The sequence below is a fragment of the Balaenoptera borealis genome (assembly GCF_965194805.1).
Source record: "Balaenoptera borealis genome assembly, chromosome: 8".
Classification (NCBI taxonomy): Eukaryota; Metazoa; Chordata; class Mammalia; order Artiodactyla; family Balaenopteridae; genus Balaenoptera; species Balaenoptera borealis.
This window is the reverse complement of record NC_138865.1, coordinates 41,641,015-41,665,257: the sequence shown is the minus strand read 5'-3', so window position 1 is coordinate 41,665,257 and position 24,243 is coordinate 41,641,015. Positions and strand designations below refer to the sequence as shown.

At 50.4% G+C, this 24,243-nt stretch overlaps 1 protein-coding gene across 4 annotated transcripts; it reads right to left on the bottom strand.

The window, feature by feature from the left end:
• Positions 1 to 429: 429 nt before the first annotated feature.
• On the bottom strand, positions 430 to 24,219 carry LOC309633529 (myogenesis-regulating glycosidase). Of its 4 annotated transcripts, none has more exons than XM_082402457.1 (7): positions 23,611 to 24,219; positions 15,762 to 15,906; positions 13,479 to 13,591; positions 12,410 to 12,485; positions 11,961 to 12,195; positions 10,643 to 10,729; positions 430 to 4,331 (listed from the first exon to the last, which is right to left on the bottom strand). In XM_082402457.1, the coding sequence occupies exons 1-7, from the start codon at positions 23,743 to 23,745 to the stop codon at positions 2,135 to 2,137; spliced, it is 2,988 nt and encodes a 995-aa protein (XP_082258583.1). In that variant the 5' UTR covers positions 23,746 to 24,219; the 3' UTR covers positions 430 to 2,134. The 4 variants fall into 4 exon arrangements, with proteins under 4 accessions (XP_082258583.1, XP_082258580.1, XP_082258581.1 ...); XM_082402454.1 differs by lacking the exon at positions 430 to 4,331 and adding an exon at positions 10,032 to 10,193; XM_082402455.1 differs by lacking the exons at positions 430 to 4,331; positions 23,611 to 24,219 and adding exons at positions 10,032 to 10,193; positions 22,639 to 22,915.
• Positions 24,220 to 24,243: the final 24 nt, after the last annotated feature.

The following is a 24,243-nucleotide window of genomic DNA, read 5'->3' as shown; positions in this document are numbered from 1 at the left end:
GCAAGTGGAGGGCCATTCAAGTGTGAGTCATGCCCTCCAGCCATTTAGGGAAGTTTCCAGGACCCAGCCTGGGTGCCCTCCTTCTACAGTCACTCCACACACAGCCCATGGCTGTGCACCAGGGCCCAGGGAGGCTCATCACTGAATACTGATTAGTAAATGCTCTTGACAAAAAGGAGAGGGAAGCTAATTCCATTTACTCCCCATCTCCTGGCGACTCCTGGCTCCTGACATTCCACTTCAGATGTCTCTTCTCTTGCCTCTCTCCTGGATCACAGTGTCCCTCGGGTCACAAACTCAGAGTTCAACTGGGTGCTATGTGCAGAGGTTTGGGAAGAGGGTGTCACATGCAGGCCCAGAGGAAGCCAGTTGGGCTGGGAGCTGGGGCCTGGAAAAATCTATGTTATTTTTAAACAAGAAAAAAAAAACCCCATTATATTAGCTTTTATTGAGCACCTACTTGTGCTAGGCACCTTATATAAATCTGTGCTTATAATTCCCTTAACAACCTGGGAGGTAGCATTATTATCACCATTTTACATATGAGGAAACTGAGGCTCAGTGAGGTTAAGCAGCTTACGTAAGGCCACACAGCTTGCAGATGAGTGGTAGAATCATGGGTGAGTGCTCCTAAACTTTCATTAGCATAGCAATCTTCACACTGAGAAAATAGAGGGGGTGGAGGAGTGGGCAAAGAGATGCATTCTCTAGGGGGTGAGGGACTGATTCTGCTGTCCAAGCCATTAAGGGAAGCTGAGCCCTGCCCTGTTTCCCACCTCCCCCATCTGGCAAGCCACTCCTTCCCCAGACTCAGCTGCAAAGTCAGGAGAAACTCACTCTGGCTGAGGTTGCTTTTCTTAGAAAGGGAAAGTGGCTAAAATGAAAGACCTTACCCTGTATGTATATTTGTAGGTGTCGATGTGCGCGGTAGTTTTTGTGCTAAAGCACACCACTACCAGAATAAGAACATCGCTCCCTCCCCTTTTTTTTTCTATTTCTGGCTGCACCCCCCACTTGTGGGGTTCCCAGACTAGGGATCGAACCTGTGCCCCCTGCAATGGAAGCACAGAGTCCTAACCACTGGACTGCCAGGGCAGTCCCTAACATCACTCCCTTTTAAGCCACACCTCACGTGTGCCGGGAGTGAGGCAGCTGAGGAATCTGGAAAGGACTGTTTATTTCCTACTAGAGTCCCAGAGACATCACCTAGGAAGGGACCAAGTCAACAATCAAAACCTCAGATTTGCTCCCTGGCCTCTCCTTCCAGGCTTATGCAGCCTCGGAGGTACTGCACCAGGGACATATGGTGCCTCTCTCCCTCTCTCCCTCTCTCTCTCTCTCACACACACACACACACACACACACGTTCTTGAGTTAAGGCATCAGGTCTGGCCTGCATGGCCTTGCAAGTCTTTGCCCATCAGGCGGTGGCCCTGGCCAGGGCTGAACCATGTGTGTACACAGATGCATAAGTGCGGTATCAGGAGCTCTTCACAAATGAGGGACAATGATGATGGCTCTGTGCTGAGCCTAGGCCACCTGTCCTTTGGGAGGGGACCTCCTGCCTCCTTGTCAGTTGGCCAAGTACCTCTGTCTCTTCTCGCCAGCTGGGGTGGGGCCAGGTCAGCCACAGGTCAGGCCAGTGCTGGGGACTCAGGAACTGGCTTCCAACACCGAAAATGTGCCCTTTCTAAGTGTGGCTGGGGGCTATTTTGGGACCTTAAAGAGGAACAAGTCACCACCTCAAAAGGACAAAGATGGCCACTCAGGCCAGGATGGAGGGTGAGGTTTCTCTCTGTGCTTTTAAAACCCAACCGTGTTTAACAGGAAGACAGCTGACCTTTTTCCTCTGTGCTCTCTTGCCCCCGGCCCAGGGAAGAGGTTTCTGTAGACTGGAGTGAGTATGGAGAGAAAGAGAGCTGTTAGGATTGTGCACTGGAGTGGGAGGTTGCTTCAGCATCTTCTCCCCTGGCCCTACAGGAGTTGGCTCCAGCACATTTACTTCAGTACCCACTTAGTGGGTGGTACAGAGGTGGGGACTTCCTGGGGATACACGGTGTGGCTGTGATGCAGGGTTAGAGGCCTACATGAAGACTGGGGTTAGGGCTGTGTGGTTTCTGGGTCCCGGGCTGGGTCAGGATGCCCAGATGAAGTAGGCGACCTCGTCCAGGTCAACGGGGTAATCCGTGAGCAGCACTGGTGTCTTGTCGAAAAGCTCACCCTTATAGCTGCGCCACTTGCCTGCGGGCAGGTAGACGTCCCGCTCCTGCTTGCCTGGCTCCAGTACCGGCGCCACAAGCAGCGTGTCTCCGATGAGGAACTGTGAGTCGATGCGGTGCGCCGTCTCGTCGCCGGGCGCGATCCACCAGAGGGGGCGCACGATGGGGTCTCCCGTGTCAGTGACCTCACCAGCCAGCTCCAGCAACAGCGGCGCCACGAGTGAGGCCCTCAGTGCAGTGAACTTGTGCGCGATGGCCACCACTTCGGCGTCGTACCGCCAGGGTGGAACGGAGAACTGCATAGCTGGCATGAAGGCGGCCACTTCCAGCCAGCGCACGTAGAGCTCGCGCTCGGGCACATCGCCGCCGCTCACTGTGCGCTCAGACACCGCGTTGCCACCCACCATATCGGGTAAGATGAACGGGTAGCCCAGCATGCTGACAGTGAGCACGGCGGGGATGAGCGAGCGCAGCCCCAGATCGTAGCCCCACACGGAGTCGCGGTCCACCAGGCGGAAGAAGCACGAGATGTTCTGTGACTGGTAGCCCACACGGACCTCGGCCAGTGAGAAGAAGGGCAGCGCCATCTCTGTGTAGCGCCGGCTCCATATGTTGGGGTCGGACAGTGGCCTGTAGGTGCTGAAGTCCCGCGGCAAATAGCTGACCTCTCCAGCGTCGAACTTGAAGGAGGCCACGGCGTAGCGCGAACGCAGTCGCCGCAGATGCCCCTGAAACCAGTCGCGGGCCTCCGGGCGCGTGAAGTCGAGCACGGCGCCGATGCCATTCCACCAGCGCACGAGAGCAGGCAGCCGGCCCGTGGGTTCACGCACAAACAGCTCGCGCTCCACGCCTTCACCAAAGCACGATGAGTTGTAGTTGACAAACGGGTGCACCCAGAGCGTGACGCGAAAGCCAGCGTCGCGCAGGCGGCGGAACATGTCGCTGGCGTTGGGAAACTTGGTCTCGTCAAAGTCGAAGTCGCCATAGGCAGGCGTGTACATGTCGTCGATTTCTAGATGGCTGCTGTTGAAGCGGTGCTGGCGGATCTGCTGAGCGAAACGCTGCACCTTGTCCTGGTCCACCGAACGCCCGTACAGCACCCACGTGGACCAGATGGGGTCCCGGAAGGCCTCAGGCGCTGGCACCCTCGATGGCTTGTTGAAATAGCGCCGCACCATATATTTGTGTATGGAAGTGACATCGGAGCCGACACACACGCGGTAGCTGAGCTCGGGCGCAGCAGCGCGGCCGGCGGGCGGCTTGTAGGGCGTGTCGTGGTAGCGGGCCTGCAGCCGCAGACAGCGCTCCGTGCTGTTCCAGCCCAGGTGGAAGGGCACTGAGTCGTTGACCTTGATGGCAGCTGCACGCGACGACAGCCAGTAGCGCTCGAGGATGCCTCCAAATGCGGCGTCGGAGGAGTAGACGTCGCTGGTGACGAAGGGCTGAGGCTCCTGCTGGCCGTCCAGACGGATGGGCCAGTGCTGGGTCTTCATCTCCGCGCCGCCGTACCAGTGCGCCCCCGCGTCGCCCAGGAACATGGCGTGCTCCACCGCGCGCCCCGGCGCCGCCTCCTCCCAGCGCACGCGGTAGCACATGACCGTGTCCTTGGGCCGCACAGTCTGGATGAAGAAGTGCAGCGGGCGCCCATCCGCTGTGCGAGAGCAGCCAAGCCGGGCGCCGTCGCGGCTGCAGGAATCGAGGTCCAACGCGCCCGAGCGGAAGGCCAGGCGGAAGACCTGCTCGCCCTTCTGGTTGCGAATGGAGAAGCCGCCGCGGTTGAGGTCCAGCAGCTCGGTGCGCAGGCGTTCCGCCTTGCGTAGAGAAGCGCTGTAGTAGCACCAGGCCACCACCGCGGCCAGCACCAGCAGCAGCCCCAGCACTGCGGAGCCCAGCAGCGGCTTCAGCTCTTTGGACGGCTTGGGCTTGGTAGGCGAGAAGTTGTCAGGCAAGAAGGTGTACATGGTTGCAGCTGCGACGGCCTCGGGGCTCTTACGACCTGTGTGGCTCCCAGCACGGCGGCGGGGGTAGGCCTGGCTCTTTTCCTGAGGATTCTGCGGCATCAGCCCCCAGTTAAGGAAGGAGCAGGCAGTGGGGCCACCCGACAAAGCCCATCTGAGTCAGGAAGGGGAAGAGAGAGGTGGAACTGAGCTTTCTCATTCCATAGTATTTACATTTGCTGCTGCAAGAAAGAAGTGTATATTTTGGGAAAGTGTATACTGGGACATAAGGGCTTTACTCTTACCAGGACGTTCTGTCTGCATCTTACCTACCCTTTCTCATGGGCCCCACTGCTTGCCAAAATTAGTCAGGACTCTGCAGGGGAGGGGCAGATGATATTCATCACCATTTTCCTGGTGGAGGAACAAACCCTGACAGGGTCAGGGAGCTGTCCAGGATCACAGAATTAATCAGGCCTCCCTGGATCACACATGGGGGCAGTTCAGGCTGAAGAGAAGGGGAGGAATCTGGAGATGGCCTGGTTTCCCAGAGATGTGGCCATGGTGGGAGAGGGGGGGATAAGCAAGCCAGCTCCTTAAGACCTTTAACACAGCAGGAGGCTGGCTTTCCTATGCCAGGAGCGGGAGAGGAGAGATGAAGGGGAACAGTTCAGGCATGGAATTTAATCTTGAGTCAGAAGCCATATTAAATCTGGAGATTAGAGAAGATACTCAAAGCCAGACTCAGTCCAAGGGCCTGGTTTGGAGGGGGGGCAAGGTTGGGTTTGGACTTTAGGACTGGGGTCAGGAGCCTAGCATGGGGGCTTGGTGGCTTCTCACATCTCCCTCTCTTTGCTCTCAAACTCCACTCTGCTCTCAGCCATCAGGATCACCAAGTCCATTTCCCTGCCCACCTTCCTGCTCTGCTCCCAGCACCACATCTGCGGGCCAGCTACCTTCTGGCTTTGTCTCTAGCACTCACCCACTGTCCTGTTTGCCCCTACCCTAGTTAGAGCACTGTCATTTCTCCCCTGTATCATTGCAACACTTCCCCGATAGGCCTCCCTGCTTTCAACTTGTTTTCCTCCAATGCCTTCTGCTCACAGCAACTATAGTGATCTTTCTGAAACACTTATCAGATTACATCTCTCCTTAGTTTAGGGAGCTGCTCATGACCCCCATGATGAAGTTCAGCAGTGTAAGCTTTGCAAATTGAAGTTCAAGGCATACATGGTCTCACCTGTCCTTCTGATTCCATTTGCAGCCAAGCCTATCCTATGACTACCAAGCTCATTCCTTTCCTAACCTCAATCCTCAGGCCACCTGCTTTAGGAAATTTCACCCACCCATCTTGGGCCAACTTCCCTCCCCCACCTACCAGCTCTCTGGCCATCAGACACCCCCTACTACACAATCCACTCTTATATACTGTATACTAAAGATTCAGATATGACTACAGAGAAACACAGACTTGGGAGGAGGTGTGTGTCCAAACCTGCTGTTCAAGGCTACTGACCTTTCCTGTCTCAGCCCTCAGGGCAGAGTCCAGCAAAGAAATAGCACCAGCCACGTGCATACACAGACATACACTGCCAGCCTGCCGGCTGCCCACCTGTTCCAGCTGGAGGGAAGGAGAGAGGGAGACTGGCAAACAGTAATTAGACTCCTCCCAGATGCCAGTGTCTGTTTCCAAGTCCCCAGCAATTTCCAAGGAGATACCAGAATTGCTCAGCGTTCTCACTTCCCCCACCTCTCCCATGAAGAGATTATCAAGAATGCCAGATGCCAGGTGCAGATTGGAATTTTTATCCCAGATGTCAACATACAGCTCCCCATAATGCCCCACCTCCACCCCAGTGAGGTTCTATCTCAGGGCCTTATTCTCTGAGCTCCCTCCACCAACTCCCTAAACTGGTCAGTTCCAGCTGATCTAGAACAGCCTCTTATTCTCTTCCTCTCATCCCATACAAGTTAGCATTCATAATTCCCCCAACCTACTATGGACTTCCCTTCCTGTAGGTATAGGCTGGAAAAACCTTCCTGGAAAATGCAGGCATAGCCTTTAGCTGATTCCCTTAAGCTAAGCAGGACCCAAAGAAGGCCTTAGGTGGCCCAGGCCAGACCTGCTGTACATTTATATTCAATTCATTCAAGACAACCAAGGCCCCATTCTGGGCACTAAGGGAATAGGGAGAAAGGGTCCGTATCTGAGTAGGACAGAGATTGCTCATCCTCAAAACTTTCATATTAAGTCAGCCTATCTCATGACCCCTGGAGGCATGGCCAGCTCACCAAGGTGACCTCAAAAGCCTTTTCCAACACTTAGGTCTTGAGAATTTTTACTTTCTAGGGTTCTGAGGTTCTTTGATGAAGGACAAAAACCCAGAGGCCCTCTGCTGGTCTCCCTAATGCCACCATGGCATCCAACCCTAACAATAATGCGGAATAGTAGGCACAGCTGCAGTGCCCATTTTATAGATGAGGAAACAGTGGCCCAAACAGAAAAAGGAACTTGTTTGAAGTCACTCAGGTAGCAGGGTTGCCTGAATCCAAAATCCCAGCTTAACCCTGACAGGGAGCTAATGGTCTGACTGGCTAACTGAATGCAGGAGAGAAAAGGAGCTTTGTGGCCAAGAGGGTGGGACAGGCTTCCATCAGGGGGGTGTGGGCATGGTGAAGCCTGTATTCCCAAGGGCTGGTGCTGCTACTTGCCCCAGGAAGGCTTCTTGGGGATGGGAAGTGGCAATTTTAATGGCATCTGGTACAGGGGCTGTGGGGGAGGAACTGTGGTTCTGGTGTTAACGGTGCCGCTAGAGACCCCTGTAATCTGCTGCCTCCGCCATCTGGCCAACCACAGGCTAATGCTGGCAGGTAGGGTTTGCCCTAGCCAAGCCTCTCCCCACTTGACAGTCAACCTCAGTCTTGGCTTCCAGCCCCTAGCAATGTCTAAGAGGGAGGGTCGGGCCTAGCCGAACTGAAGGGAGGCCATTCCACGTTGGGTCCTTTGTCCAACACAATTCCCAGGGGTAGGGTGGGGGGTGGAAATGTCGAAGGCAACTCGATCCGGGCCCTCTCCCCGTCCTGCCCTGCGAGCGGATCCGGGGATATAGAGTGACTGAGCCTACAGCCTGGAATACTTTACACCCACTCCCAGCGCTGCAGCTATATGTCCGAAAGGACAGACTGAGGTCAAGAGGGCGGTCGCCCGCTGGGAACCGCGGCAGAAGAAGGGGCCCAGGTGTCCAGCCTCGCCCCACCTACTCATCTGTAGGAGCGAAAGTTCGGGAAATATTTTCCCTCAGCAACCCCCCAAGGTCTTCCCGCTGGGCGCACTCACGGAAGTAACCCCAGAAGTGGGGGTGAAGGGAGGCTCCCGCAGATCCCCTCCAAGTTAGCAGAAGTTGAGCTGCCACGGTGCGGCGCGGGGCGCTGCCTAGCTGGGGACAGCTGAGGCTGTCCTGGAGCCCCGCCCCCTGGCTGCTCGGCCACGCCCCAGTCATTCGGTCTCGTCTTGAGTCTCAGAGTCCAGCTCCGCCCCTGGCGCCCGACAATCCTCCCACATTGTCACGCGCACTTGAGGTCACGCCCCCTAGCCCCCACCTTCCTCTTCTGTTCTGTGCCCAGCTCCTGGCACAGGCCCGCCGCCAGCCCGGTGCCTCCCGGTTCCGCCCCCCGCCTGCAGGCCCGCCCCCTCTGGACCATTGCTTACCCGCACGCGGGCGGGGCTCTGCCCCAGGTCTGCTGGGAACTGTAGTTCTGGAGGGAGGTGCAGCTGTCGAATGTTAGGGTTCTCGCACCTGCAGGCTAAATTTGGGGTGTGTATGAGAAGGAGAGAGCCGCAGGGTAAAGGGACAGAGCTGGCCCTTGGGATTCCTTTTCCTACAGATTTGGGCAGGTTGAGGCCGTCTCGGTATAACGCTCTCATTAGCTCTTTTCCCATACGGAAAAAGGGTAGCGGAATTCTGGGAGGATCTCAGCGGCTCAGTGCAGGTCGGATCCAATCAAGGACCCCACGGAGTGGAGCCTAGTTCCATCAGCCGGGAGGCCCAAGCTGTCAGCTCCCACCGGACCAGACCAGCAGTGCCTGAGATCAGGGACTGAGAAGACCGGATTCTGCTCTGTATTTTGCAAAGTCTTCCCCCACCCACTCCCCTTGGTGGCAGCCCTTAGAAGTGCCCCTGCTGCGAGGAGGTGGGCGTGCCCCGCTATACAACTGCACCCAGGAGGAATGGGGTGCAAAAATACTGAAGATACTAGAGGCTCCAGAACACCCCACCGCTTGCTCCCTGAGGGACAGAGAAACAGGGCTTTTTTTTTTTTTTTTTTTTGGCTGCGTTGGGTCTTCGTTGCAGCACGTGGGCTTTCTCTAGTTGCAGGAGTGGGGGTTACTCTTCGCTGTGGTGCGCAGGCTTCTCATTGCGGTGGCTTCTCTTGTTGCGGAGCACAGGCTCTAGGCACGCGGGCTTCAGTAGTTGTGGCTCACCGGCTCTAGAGCGCAGGCTCAGTAGTTGTGGCACATGGGCTTAGTTGCTCCGCGGCATGTGGGATCTTCCTGGACCAGAGACTGAACTCATGTCCCCTGCATTGGCAGGCGGATTCTTAACCACTGCGCCACCAGGGAAGTCCCCCAGGGCTTTGTTTTTTAATTTTTTAATTTAATTTAATTTTTTTTTTATACAGCAGGTTCTTATTAGTCATCAATCTTATACACATCAGTGTATACATGTCAATCCAATTGCCCAATTCAGCACACCACCATCCCCACCCCTGCGGCTTTCCCCCCTTGGTGTCCATACGTTTGTTCTCTACATCTGTCTCAACTTCTGCCCTGCAAACCAGTTCATCTGTACCATTTTTCTAGGTTCCACATACATGAGTTAATATACAATATTTGTTTTTCTCTTTCTGGCTTACTTCACTCTGTATGACAGTCTCTAGATCCATCCACATCTCAACAAATGACTCAATTTCGTTCCTTTTTATGGCTGAGTAATATTCCATTGTATATATGTACCACAACTTCTTTATCCATTCGTCTGTCGATGGGCATTTAGGTTGCTTCCATGACCTGGCTCTTGTAAATAGTGCTGCAATGAACATTGGGGTGCATGTGTCTTTTTGAATTATGGTTTTCTCTGGGTATATGCCCAGTAGTGGGATTGCTGGATCATATGGTAGTTCTATTTTTAGTTTTTTAAGGAACCTCCATACTGTTCTCCATAGTGGCTATATCAATTTACATTCCTACCAACAGTGCAGGAGAGTTCCCTTTTCTCCACACCCTCTCCAGCATTTGTTGTTTGTAGATTTTCTGATGATGCAGGGCTTTGTTTTGTAATTTGAAATTTCTTGATCATGAAACCCTCCAAAATTGTTTTGGACCTCTTGGACTTGGGTGGGGGAGGGCAGCAAGGGTATCTGAACATAGACTTTGGGATCGCTGTGATGGAGACTCTGGGAACAGAGATAAAGAGCTTTGAGTATAGGGACATGGCTCTGATTGCAGGATGGGCAATTCTGGGTCCACTGAGATATGGGGGTGAAGGGACATCTAGGTTTGGGAGATATTGGGGAAATGGCAGCTGTGGGGTCCTCCTAGGATGGGAGGTAGATGGGCCCTCCTGCATGGCTAGGTGGGCCCATTAGTTTGGGCTCTGGGATGGAAAGGAGGAGGTCATGCCCCTCATAGGGCTATTGCCATGCGTCAGGAAGGCACTCAGGGCCACCCAAGGGAAGTACTGAGATGATGGAGTGGGGAGGGCTCAGGGCAAGATGACTTTGAGAAACTGTATCTCAGTTGAGGGGGCTTGGCAGAGGCCTGAGTGACTGGCTCCTCATTGCCAGATCCTGCTGGGTAAGGACACGAGAGGCAGCCTTTAGGATGAAGAATTTATTCATTGTTCAGCCCCCTTGGCCCGGCCAGCCCGGGCTCTACCGGCAGTGGTAGTCAGGATAGGTCTCGGACACAAACTCAGGGTGGACGACATAGTTGTTTCTCTGGGGGCCACCGGTCTTCTTGAAGTGACTTGTGTCCCATCTGTGGGGAGAGATGGGTCAGCCCTTTTGGACCCTCATACGTCTGACTCCAATTCTCAATGCTAATCTTATCCCAACATTTTGCCCCAAATAATGGCCCTAGGCTCCAACACTGACCTCTTGACCTCAGGGTCTACTGTTAAATTTTTGATTCCCAATACCCGCTCCCTAACACTGACTTTTTAATCTTTAATTCAAGCCCTGAACCTAACGCCCTGATCTCTTGACTCTAAGCCCCACTGCTAACCTGTAAACCCTCAATGCCATCTCCATGCCCTCTCATTTAGTTGCCAGCTTTGACTTCCCCATGGCACCATCGCCCCCTGGTGTCATCTTCCAGTCGGTGCATCACAGAGGTCAGTTATCCCAACTAGTCCCTGGGTCCCCCGCCATGCCAAGGTTACAGCTTCTGTGTGGGTGCGCATTTGCATGTGTGTGCGCCAGATTTACCTGAGGTTCGGACAAGGGTAGTATGACGGCGGGGGAGTTATAACAGCACATTGCATTCCCGGCCGGTGCTTGCAGGGCGATACAGTCCTGGAGAAGGAAGCGGTGGGCAGGAAGGGGTCGGACCTTTTGACTTCCCTCTACGCCCCAACCCAGACCAAGACTCTGAGCCGCACTTCAGGTGTCAGTCCTACGGCTCGGAGATCCTCCCTTCCGGCCTCCTGTCCCTTCAAGACCTCGAAACGTCGCCTCTGGGAAGACACTTGAAGTCCCTCTCCCCCTAAGGCCTCGTTTCTGCCGCCCAGGCTGGGCCGCGGAGAACGCTGTACTCTGGGGAGGGTTGAGGTACAGTCACTGAGGACCTGGGAGCCCCCGGATCCTCAACACGGGACAGCAATTACTCCAGCTTATCGACGAGGCGACGTTTCTCAGGCTTAGGCACTTTCTCGCTCCTCCATGCCCTTGTGAGGGATAAGACCCAGTTTCGCACAATGAATCAGTCTCTCTCAGCCTGGGGAGGGACGGGGTATCACCACGGGGTTAGGGACAAGGTTCAGGATCTCCCTCCCCCTTTCACAGCTCTCTAGACAGACGCGGACATTGGAGGTCTCCCAGGCTCAGCCAGCCTTGTCTAACGCCAAGTGCAGGGAAAAGGCCGCGTTGCAGTCTGGGCTTCTGCTGAGCGCCTGAGCTTCAGTTTCCTCCACAATAACACGCGAGGCTGTCTACATCCAGAGGTGGTGCGGGGCTCCGAGGAGGCCAGGGCCCTTCTGGTAATGCGGTCACCATTTCCTTGCCTTCTCAGAACCCACCGATGACCCTGCCCATTACCAACGGTGACCCGAGGCCCAGGAATAGGGGACACTGTTCTGAGGACACATGGCACTCCGCAAGCTAGAACCTGCGTCTCCAGGTCCCGGTGACCAGGTAGGGGGCGGGGCCGGCGGGTGTGGGAAGGGGGAGCAAACTGGTGTGAGGAGTTTGTTCCTCAAAGAAACCCTCGGGCAGAGCCTCCAGAAGACGTACAGGAGCCAGGTTGACCTTGAGCCCAGTTCAGGAGGGATAGGATCAGGAACTCGGGTATCTCCGTGCAGGTTCACCCGCCTCAGCCGTACGTTCAGGCCGTGAGGCCCGAGGGCGGGACAGGGAGGCGCCAGTAAGCGGACCGCGCGGGCTGGAGGCGGGGTGGGGTCTGTCACAGAGACAGGTCAGAGCAAGAAGTGGTTCGGGATGGAGCGTCCGCAGCTGGGGTAGGGGGGACTCTGGGGGCGGGGCTTGCTTGGGGGCGGGGCCCGGCTACTGAGCGCTCGGCCCTGCGAACCTTGCAGTCGGCCGCTCTGTGCGCAAAAGCCGCAGGTGACGTTCGGTGCAGGGTGGCCCGGCGACGCAGTAGTCCATGCCGCGCAGACAGTAGTGGCGGCCCGAGCAACCGCTTTCATAACCCTGGAAGGGCAGGCGGCCCGGCAGCGGGTCCACACACCCGCAGCGGGGCGTGATCTGCGGCAGCGGCTGCTTCCGTGACAGCGAGTTCAGCATGTTCACCACTACCTCGCGCTCTGCGCCCACGGGCCCCAAGCCCGGGAGACCCAGACACAGAGTCACAGGAATGGGAAGAGACAAGGTCAGAGACAGGACGAGATGGAGACACAAACAGATAGAGACAGGGTTACAGCCTCTTCAGGGCCCTCGGCCTCCGCCCCGTACCTCGGGTCTCCATCCCTCCGTGCTTCTGGCCTACCCATTTCCCTCCACTGTCCCACCATCCGTTACCGTAGGCGTTGAGTCGCTCCGGCTTAGGAGGGTGCACCAGGGGCATTCCTCGAACTCCGGTCTCCATCCCGGCCTCCTGGAAGTGGCACACACGCTGCCTCAAGCTCTGACCCGGAAGAGTTCCTCCTTTGGGGGTTCTCCCAGAACACCCAGACTAGTCCCAGGCCGCGCCTTCTCCCGCCCTCCAGAAGCACCCCTACTCTCCCACGTTCTGAGCGTTTGGGGTTGTCGCTGGGCAACGCGGTTTACTCCGCCTCCCAGGTGGTGGGGGTGGGGGAAGTGGAGCTGTAGGTGGACCAGGTCTGGACCTGCACCTCTGACATCCCTGTCTCACCGTTTGCCTCTGATTTTACCCTTCTTTGTCTAGCTGACTCTGTGTAGCTGTGTCTCCGTGTCTCTCTAATAGGGATTTTCCAATATTGCAGTGTTGCCTGCCCATCAGAATCACTTGGGGAACTTATGAAAAATTCTGATTCTGATTCTTGAGGAAGTTCTGATTCAGAAGGGTTTGGTCAACCTGAGGTCAACCATCAACCTACAGTTAAGAGCCCCTACTCTTGCCTGGTATCCTTACATCTTCCCTCTTTCTTCGTGCCTGGGGCTGTGGCTGGACTCTTTCCTATCTCTTTGGAAGACTCTCCTGTATCTATCTGCTCTGCCTCTGGATGGCCTTGTTCTCCTTCCTTTGCCCTTGCTCACATCACAAAGGAGGGGAGAGAGGAGCGGGTAGACTCAGCCTATCAATGACTTCTTGACCAGACCATGTGGGAAGGTGCCAGGTGGCAAGCTTCAGGAAGGTAGCACCTCAAAGAGTGCATACCAGCCATGTCTCCACAGAGCCTAGCCAGAGATTGGGACCCAGAGGCCCAGCACAGCTTCACTCCTGAGCTCCCTTGTTTCCTAGAAGATATAAACCCTAGTCTCACAAATGGGAAAAGGCCTTGGAGCATTGTTGGTGGGAAAAGGATGAGAAACTAATGGTGAAATATCAGACACTGTGGTTTGGGAGGCAGATGGGGGGTGGGGGGTGGTCCCAGGCCCCAGGCATCTTTGCTGGCACAGTAGATACCTTAGGCAGCCGGGGAAGGTATGAGGCACATTTGTTCCAGCCCGTACAGTTGTAAGGTCCCATCCTCCATGTATTATACCGGTTACCGCACAGGTGCTTTGGGTTGCATTTGTCTGCTTGATCATAAGGGTGGAAACATAAGACAGTATTACTCCTTTTTCTGTCCCAGGATCTGGGACCCCTTAGATGTTTTTCCTCGGATCCCCAGCACAAAGCTGGACTCTCACTGATCTCCCTTAGGCCAGAAAAGCCCAGCCTGGCCCCATACTTGTCTTAGACACTGAGATGCAGCCTATATCCCACCTAAGACAAGCTTCTGAGTGGAGCCTGGGTCCTTTGAGCTGATCACTTTTCATCCTGGCACCACCCTCTCTGAATCAGCCAACCTGGAAACCCTGGAAATGGGCCTCCTCCCAAATCCTCCCTCTCATCTTCCACATCTAGGCTCAAAGTTTGCTTATTCTGCCTCCTTAAAATCACTTGACTCTATTCTTTCTTCCAGTCCCCCATATCACTCCTGTATCTCTGCAGTGCCTAAACCAGGAGACAATAATGTCATGGTTAATAGGATGGACTCTGTAGACCGACTCCTGTGGTTCAAATTTCAGCTCTGCCAGATATTAACTGTGTGTGACCTTGATCTAGTTAATTAATTTCACCTTGTCTCTGTTTCCTTAATTTTAAAATGGGGGTAATAATACTATCTACCCCATAGGGTCGTTGTGAGATTTAAATAAGTTATTATATGTAAAACATTTAGAACAATGCCTGGCACAGAGAAAACTATCATCATCATCATCATCATCATCATCATCATTATTATTATTGTGATTATTATTGTTATTAGCCTACTGGTCTTCCTGCCTCATTCTGAAATCCTACAATCCGATCTCTACATAGAAACTATGGCACTTATGATAAATGAAAATCTGACCAAGACAGTTCTCTACTTAAAACCCTCCGAAGCTCCACCCATCCAGTCACCTAAGTGTCCTGTAAGTTCCTCTCTGATCCACCACGCTAACAGTGTGAAAGAATACATGTGAGAGATTAGGAAAGGAGTTCTAGGAGCCCTAGAGGAAGAGCAGGTGCGTGTATGTGTGGGGCAGTGTGTTGGGACTTGGAGTTCTAGGTTGGTGGGTTGGACATACTGAGTTTGAAGTGTTTGGGGCCATTCAGGTAAATTTGCTCATAATCAGATAAAGGAAAGTGGAATCCTGGTAAGAGGACAAGGCTAGAAATAAAGACTTAGAGCTGTCAGTAATTAAAGATGTGGGTTAGATTAAACGGTCTCAAGAGAGGAATAAGGAGAGAGGAGGGCTCCGATCAGCATCCCGAGGAACCCCATGTTTCCAGAATGATTAGACAAGAGACCCAGGAATTTGAGGCATCAGAGAAGCTGAGGAAGGAAGGAGTTTCACAGAATAGAGAGTGGTCAGAGTGAAATGCATAGGGTAGGTCTCATGAGGAACAGACTGAAGAGTCCCATGGATGAGGTAATTAGAACCATACAAGATCAGTTTTAATAAACATTAAACATGAGTGTAGGAGATGCAGATTCCCAATTTCAATTGAAGATTAATCATCAATTCATTCAACAAATACTTATGAAGCCTGCTGCTATTCTAGATGGAGGGAGCACAGCTCTAAATAAAACAAGACTCTCTGTTCTTTTGGAATGTACAGGGAGACATAATAAACACCTAACCAAATGAGAAGGATAATTTCTTATAAGGCATAAGGAGTGAGGAAGTAGAGACATAGACTCTATTTCCAAGAATCTTGGCTGTGAAGGGGAGGAGCGAGAGAGAATTTTTAGACAGGAGGAAATTAGAAAAGGCTTCCAGGTTGAGGGGAGAGAGATGTGGTGAGGCAGAGGGTTGCAGGAGAGAAGGGAACCTGATGGAACAGGGTCACTAAGAAGATGGGAGGAGATAGCACCAGAATACACATGGAGGAATTTGTTTGGAGGAGGTTAATGCTCCCTCCCTCTCTCTAGGGATAAGGCCCAGGCCTCTTCCAATTCTTTGGCATAGACTGGGAACTCCCAAAAGGCAGAGCCTGGATCTCCTCCTCCAGGGTCAGGGGTCAGGATCAGGGTCAGGCCAGGTGGTTGGGAATCAAGCTGGAATGGGGGTAATTAGAGAAGAAGCCCTGGTCGAGGATGGGGATAAGGTTTGTATAGGATCAGGGTGGAGGTCAGGAGTCAAGTTGGGTTCAGGGGTAGGGTCTTTGTTGGGGTCACTGAATGGGGTCACAGTTGGGTGATGGATGAGGCCCTACCTTCCTCTTGAGAGAGCCAGTATTTCTCAGGCAAGTAGGGGTGACCTGGTATGGAACTCTTATAGCTGTAGTCCTGCACAGCACACTTGACCATCTTCTGCAGGGCTTCAGGATCCACATGGCGCTGCACAGTCTGAGTCAGGCCCTGGCAAGGAGAGAGGGGAGGAGATGGCTAGGTGCATGGAGACCCCAGCCTTGGCATCCTGCTGGACCTAGATTTAGCCCCTATTGAGGTCAGCCCAGGTGGGTCTCCCAACCCTCTCCCTATGCCAGAGGGATCCCCAGGCCAGCCTTGGTTCCCTCTGCATAGTTCTTTTGCTTGAATCACCCTTTTCTTCTTTTTCTTCCATCCAAGTCTCGGACTTGGAACCCAACATTTTCCCTCAGTCAGAGTGGTTTTCTGATGTTCTTCTCATTTCTGTCCTTTCCTTGACTGGGACCTATAAGGGCAGAGCTGGGTGTTCCTGTCCTCGTTCTTCCAGACTGTGTGCTGCCTGGGAGCAGGGCCTAGGTCTTCCCCAACAGAGCAACAGGCCCATGGAACAACCTGGAGCCTCAGGAAAGGCTGGCTGCCCTGGGAGCTGGCTACCTTAGGCAGGTGTTTTGGACAGGAAGGGCTCTCTGTGAACCTGGCACCTTGAAGGAGATGAAGGATGGGGCCAGAGGGGCACCTACTTTAAAATCTAATTCTCTGACTCCAACCTGACCCTAATTCTGCTGTGGCTCTCATCCTGACACCAGTATTACCCTTGACCCTGACATTTACGTTGTGCTGGTCCTCATCCTATCCTGATTTTTTTTCCTGATCTTGGTTCAGGCTCTGGGCCCCTCTGCTTCTTGGGGTTCACCTCATCTTATCCCAATACCCCTTGTTTGGCTGGATCGGTAGAATCCCAGATTAAGGGCCCCCTTGTCCTCAGCTAAAGGCAGATTGCCAAGTTAGTTGTGGGCCCATGTCTCTGTAGGCAGCTGGGTTACAGGGGTGGGACACCCAGCAAAGTCAGACACCAGAAAGGACTTTCTCATCATAGTGGGCAGCAAGGTGCTGGGATGACGCCATTGCACCGCATTTCACCCTTATGATCTGAAGAGCAGAGGCTTCTCTTGGCCTGGGATGAGACCTTGCTGCTTCTACTCCCCTGAAAACCCCCCCTCAGCTGAGGGGCTTCTTGGATCCTCCGTGCCCAGCTGAGGTTTTGTTCTGTGGGCAGATCCTACACAGTCATACTCCATATGGGTGGAGGGGCCCCATGACTTAGCACTCCCCTGAGTTTTACATACACACAAACACATGCATGTCCAGACATACACATAGATCTGTGCACCCAGATACACTCATAGACAGATGTACAGATGTACATCTATACATACACACTCAGACACGCTCACACACACACACACACACACAAATAATCATTTAGAAGAACTCACAGACTCTTCATTGTTTCCATTCGAGGCTTTCCTCAGATGTCTGTAATCTGTGATTGTCTGCTCATGTTTATGAGCAGGAGACTAAAAAGGCTCATTGGAGGCTTTGAGCTGTGGGTGGGCATCATTGTAGGATGCTCTGGCTAGACTACTTGTTGCAAACTCTGTCAGTATCTGTAGGTCTTTTCTCTTGGGCTGATCAGATCCCTCGGAAGAGACTATTTCAGTGACCTACCTGCCATTGCTCTGAGAACCTAGTGGAGAAGAGGGCTGCTGGGGGTTTAGCATTCAGCATATGGAGGTTCATCTGTTTTCAGTACGGTACCCTGACCTTAGCTGGGCCTGGAATCCCCAGTCCTGAGATCCTTGCCAAAAAATAAGCCTTCTGACTTTTGCAGAGATGGGCGAGCAGTCACCCTATGGCATGGAATAGAAGAAGGGGTTTAATTGCTTCTTAGCTTTCAAATCATTGTTGTTTCAGCCTTGGTCCTGTCTCATCTTCTGTTCCAGAGAAACCTAGTATTACCAATTTCTGAGCCTTTTAAAAATTCTGCAGTTTTAAGTTGAATTATGTCTTGTGTTTCTCACTGCTGGCTTTGGATTCAGCTTTCTCAGATCTGCTGTGTCAGTTACTACTTATCTATCACACTTTCCAGCTTCTGAAATTTTGTTGTCATTGTTCTTCTTTCTCACTATTCTTGCAAATTTATGTCTTAAATATGCATTTATTGTAGTTTTCGAGGGGTTTTAGGAAGGAGTCAAAACGTGTTCAATTTTAACCCAGAGAATTATAGTTCTCTATATATTCTGCATATTCCTTTGTCAGTTACATGTTGCAATTATCGTCTCTCAGTTTGTGGCTTGTAACTTCATTTTCTTTTTGGTGTCTTTTGATGAACATAAGTTCTTCATTTTAACATAGTTGAATTTATTCATCTCTTATGTAGTGCTTTTGTGACTTAGGAAATCCATCCATAATCTAAGATAATGGAGATAATGTCATAATTTTTTCTAAAATTATACAGTTTTACTTTCCATATTTATGCCTTAATCTGTCAGGAATCTGTTTTGGGGTTTGGTGTGAATTAGGGGATCAATTTAATTTTTATCCACATGGATAACCAGTTGTCTCATTGAGTAATCTATATTCTCCCACAGATTTGTAATGCCACCCCAAGCCTGATACATCTTTTCCCATAGCTTTACTTTCAGTCATCTCTGTTGCATATCGTTTCCATATATGTGTGGCTCCATTTCTGGTTTGTTTTATTCCATTAATCAATTTGTGTATCCCTACAGTAATATTATGCTTTATGAATTTCTATAGCTTGGTAATAAATATTAATATCTGACTGGGCAAGTCCCCTTCTTCTTTAGGTGTGTTTTAGCTAGTTCTTGGGCCTTCGCTCTTCTCTATAAATTTTAGAAACAGCTTGTCAAATTCTTCAAAAACTCCTGTTGAGATTTTAATCAGAATTGCATGGAATCTTTATGTTAGTGACTCTTCCTATTCATGAGCATGTTATGCCTCTTCATTTAAGTATTTTTTTGAAGTATTCAAAGTTTTATAATATTATCCGTACAGTTTTGCACACGTTGTTAGATTTATTTCTACTTACTCTCACTCTTTGTTGCTAAAATGATATATATATTTTAAGATTATGCTTCCTAAATATGCTTTTTCTCTTAAATTCATCCAACTTTCTAAATTCTCTTATTCTAATAATTTGTAGATTCTATAAACACAACTGTATCATCTGTGAATAATGACAGTTTTTGTAAAAATTCCTTTCCTAGCCTTGTACCTTACATGATATTGTTTTCCAATATACAATTTACATGATATTGTTTTCCAATATTTTGGTTCTTTCTTTAAATTTTACAAGTTAAAAATTATTATAATTATTTTCTATGGACAATATTTGTTTAAATTTATCTCATGTTTACCAGTTTCTTAACTCACTAGTCCTTCTTGCATCTCATACCTTCCTTTTGTTATCATTTTCCTTCTCCCCAAAGTGTATCCTTTAGAAGTTCCTTTATTATGTCTTTTTTAAAAAATTTATTTAATTAATTTATTTTTATTTTTGGCTGTGTTGGGTCTTCGCTGCTGTGCGCGGGCTTTCTCTAGTTGAGGCGAGGGGGGCTGCTCTTCGTTGCGGCGCACGGGCTTCTCATTGCGGTGGCTTCTCTTGTAGCGGAGCACGGGCTCTAGGCGATCGGACTTCAGCAGTTGCAGCGCGTGGGCTCCGTAGTTGTGGCTCGCGGGCTCTAGAGCGCAGGCTCAGTAGTTGTGGCACATGGGCTTAGCCGCTCTGCAACATGTGGGATCTTCCTGGACCAGGGCTCAAACCTGTGTCCCCTGCATTGGCAGGCGGGTTCTTAACCACTGTGCCACCAGGGAAGCCCCCTATTATAAGTCTTATTGTAGTAAATATTTTAGTTTTTGTTTGTCTGTAAGTGTTTTTATCTTTCTTTTGTTCTTGAAAGGAAGACACGTTGAAAATAATTTCTCTCTGCATGTTTTTAAGGTCATCTCTTAAGCTGGTGTTGTGCAGTTTCACGTGTTACCTAAGAATCCATGGATTCATTTCTCTTGTTAGTTGTTGAAAATCAAGAGCCTTTGTCTCTTCAGATAATGACTACTCTCCTTTCTGCTCTTTCCTTCTGGAACCCCGAGTAGTTATGTGGGATCTTCTTTTTCTTTCATATTGCTTAATGTTTCTTCCATATTTTCTATAGTTCTCTGTCTCTCTGTGCTGCATTCTGGGAAATTTCTTTTGCTCTGTTTTGTTTTGTTTTTTTTCCCCACACTGCACAGCTTGTGGGATCTTAGTTCCCCAACCAGGGATGGAACCCGTGCCCCCTGCATTGAAAGCATGGGGTCTTAACCACTGAACCACCAGGGAAGTCCCCCTGCTCTGTTTTTCATTTCACTGATGTTCTTAAGCTGTGTCTAATTTGCTCCTTAATCCATCCATTGAGTTTTGGTTTTAACACATATATCTTTTATTTCTAAAATTTCATTTCTTTAAAAAATCTGTCCATTCTTTTAAAAATATAATCTCTTGTTGCATCCTCATTTTGAGGAGTTCACATTTTGCTCAGAAAAATTCATAATTATTTTGTGTTCTTTAACTATTATTTCCAATATCTGACATCCTTGGAGGTTTAAGTCTGCTGTTTGTTGTTTCTGTTGACTCTGTCATATGGTGGTTTGTTTCCTTATGTCTTTTATTGTGAGCTCAGAGTTGATTGACCGTACTCTAAGGATACCTGGAAACCTACATTGAGGATATTTTCCACCATAGAAGATGTACATTCATCGTGTGTGTGTGTGTGTGTGTGTGTGTGTTGGGGTGGAAGCGGGGAGGAAGGGAGCCAGAGGTCACTGGACTTTCTGGCTCAGTTTGGAATTTACAGGTTCAGTTCTCCATCTTTCAGCTAGCTAAAGGCTTAAACTCCTGCTTGTAGTACTGATAGTGACGTTTGTCCTCAGGGCAATCCTGTCTTCTTAGTATACTTACCACTCATCTCCACTGACAGTCCGAAACAAAATGAAAATTAATTTTTATGCAGGACCTAGTTGTTTGGAACCAGGAGGGCCCTTCAGAGTTTCTAGACCACCATACTGCCAGAAGCGGAAGCCTTTTCCTTCATTATTAATCCCACTGCTATCTGACTTTCATTCCTCACCACTCACTGAAGCTGTTTAGCCAGGCAGCTAAGTGTTACTACATCCAAGAGATCCCTGTCTGCGCTGACAGCATTTGACACCGAGCTTTGTCTAATAATGCTGTCTTTGTTGGTTTCTCTATGATTTTCGTCCTATCACTGTCTCCTTTTATGGCTCTTCTTCCTTTACCTACTCCTGAAATACTGATATTCTCCAAAGTCCTATCCTTGGCCACTTTCTTACTCTTTTTTTGGCAATCTCTATGACTTCAGCTACCACCTATATGTTGATTTCAGAATTCATGTCTGTAGCCCAAACCTCTTTCCTTTGCTTCAGGTAAGTATATCCAGCTACACAGCAGACATCTTTTCCTGGAAGTCCTTGAATATTTTTGTCCCCAGTTGAACTCCAAATCTCTCTCTAATCTGCAATTCCAAATATCAGTTGGTAGCACTGCCATTCCTCCAGTTTTCCAGAGTCCAAAACCCAGAAGTCCTCTTAATCTCTCCCCTCTTCTTTATATCGAGATGGTGACCAAGGTGTGTTATCTGCGTCCTAAGAATTCCCTCCTATTGAGTTTGGAAAAGCAGGCAGACACTCATATTTTGCTGGTGGGCATGTAGATTATTATAACCCTTATCACAGCAATTTGAAGTGTATATCCAAAGTTTTTTAGAGTCACATATCCTTTCTCTCAACAATTTCTATCTATGAATTTATCCTAAGGGAATAGTTGATATATACAAAGAATGTACAAGAATAATTATACTAGCAAAATTTTATAAATAATCTAAATTTCCGATAATATAAGATTCCTCAACCATATTTTGGTACATTCATAAAATAAAATACGATAGTCATTAAAATTACATTATAGAATATTTTTGATACAGGAAAACGTACTTGATGTATGGTTTTGTGAAAAAAGCAAGATTCAAAATATTAGTATACGACACCACCTTCATAAAAAAATATTTGCTTCCTGAAAGGGCATAAAATAATAAATTAACAGTAGTTATTTTGGGTAGTGAGAATTATAGGCCGTTTTCTTTGTGCTTCTCTGAGTGATCCCCACTTTCTTTTTCTTTTTTTTTTTTTTTTAATTATTATCCAGTATTATTATTTATTTATTTATTTATTTTTGGCTGTGCTGGGTCTTCGGTTCGTGCGAGGGCTTTCTCTAGTTGCGGCAAGTGGGGGCCACTCTTCATCGCGGTGCGCGGACCTTTCACTATCGCGGCCCCTCCCGTTGCGGGGCACAGGCTCCAGACGCGCAGGCTCAGTAGCTGTGGCTCACGGGCCCAGCCGCTCCGCGGCATGTAGGATCTTCCCAGACCAGGGCTCGAACCCGTGTCCCCTGCATTAGCAGGCAGATTCTCAACCACTGCGCCACCAGGGAAGCCCATCCCCACTTTCTGATTGAGCATATATTTATTTTGTAACTATAAAAATTATTTTAAAAAGACTCTCTATTCAACAGTAGGAGAGTACTATTGAGAGTATCAACGATAGTCTCCTATTCAAAAATACTCTCCTATTTTTCACTGCTACAGTCTCTCCTTATCTCCCACCTATATCCTCTTCCCTCATCCTTCACCACCTCACTGGGCTTCCTGCCCTCAACTCCAGCCCCATCAATCTCCTGCCACAGTGGCCAGAGTGTGTCACTCACAATGCAAGCATGACACTCCCAGGCTCAAAAGTCTGGACCATTATGACCACATTTCTCAACACAACCTGAAGCCCTTCATGGTCTGCAGGCTTCTCTCTTACCATAGGGCTGGCCTCTCCTCTGCTCCAGTTCTCAGTTCCTGGTGGGTCCCTGCCCCTGGGCTGCCCTTTCACATTTCTCTTCTGCTCGGAGCGTCCTTCTTCTGGATCTCTTAGCAGACCTGCCCTTCAAGTCCCGGGAGCGGCTTTCTGGCTGTTATACCAGCACAAGTCTCTGCTGGTGCATGTTCCACACTGGGCAGTCCTACTTTGTTCACTTTTTGCCGAGAGATCCTCAAAGGCATGGCTTGGCCCTTCACTGTAACCACATTGTCCCTGACACATGTAAATACTCAGCAAAGTTTTGTTGGGTGGTACACACAGATTAAACTCCCTTGGGCAGAGTCACAATTAGACTTACAGATCTTCTCTCCATTTTGTGAAAGCCGCACAGCCCCACTTGGCCACCTGTCTTCAAGTACAGACACAGGAGACTGTAATAAGCACGCATAAAAACATGCCTGTAGGCAGAGCCCACAGGCAGCCTCAGGGCCTTTGCACTTTCTGATCACTCTGCCTGGAACCCTATTCTTTCAGTTCTTCACATGGCTATTTCTCACTCACCTTTCCAGTCTCAGCTCAATGTCACCTTGAAAGAGAGAGACCTCTTTCATTACTTCTATTTAAGTAGCTCTCCCTGGTTACTTTCCATTTCCAGTACCCCGTTTATGTCCTTCACAGAATTTGGGACAATTTACAAAACCCTAATTTATTTCTTGATTATCATCTATCTCTCCCCATCTCCTACCCTGGTGGAGTAGGAGGGTACCATGAGGGCAGGATCTCGTATTACTTTATATATATCATGATAAATTCCCTGCCTAAGCAAATGAATCACACACACACACACACACACAAAGCTACAAATAATTACAAACACATAATGACAACCACACACTGTCAGTGATCCAGACACCCACAGCCGTACACTCTGGACTGCCCGCCGCCCAACCCCCGCCCCAGCTCGCCACTTACCGGAGTCACAAACCTGTTGGCTTCCCAGGCCCACAGAGGTGGGTCCTTATAGACCTCCTTGATGGAGGTAGGAGCCCTGTAGGAGTCACTGTAGGTGCTGATGGGGGTCTTGGTCTTATGGGAAAAGAGGAACATAGTGGGGTCTAGGGGATGCCGTGGTGGGCTCTACCTACCAGGGGCTCCTGCAAGACATCAGTGACCACCCCCCCACTTTCCCAGACAGCTCTGCAGGTGCCCCAGCTGCTGCGACCCCCCTCCTGTGGAGGATCTCTCAGCTTCCCTCCCTCACAGCCTTCTTGCTGCTACCCCACCCTGATTCCCTCTCTAGGATGGGCACTGCCCATTATGATATCACCTGGCTCAGCCCCATCCCTGGAGAGGTGAAGAGGTCTGATTTCCTCCCTACCCCAGTGTCTTCCTGCCTCAAGCCTCGCAAAAGAGCCCAATTTCCAAGAGTTCACAAGGTCCCTGGAGATCTTCTAGGCGAAGCTTCTCACTGTGATGAAGAGAAACAGAGATTCCGAGGGGTCAAGTGAGTCATCCAGGGCCGTTGCAGCTGGTCGGTGGCAGGCCTAGCCTGGGAGCCCACAGGTGGAGGTAGGGTGAAATGTGCGTTCAGAGGATCGGTCCTCT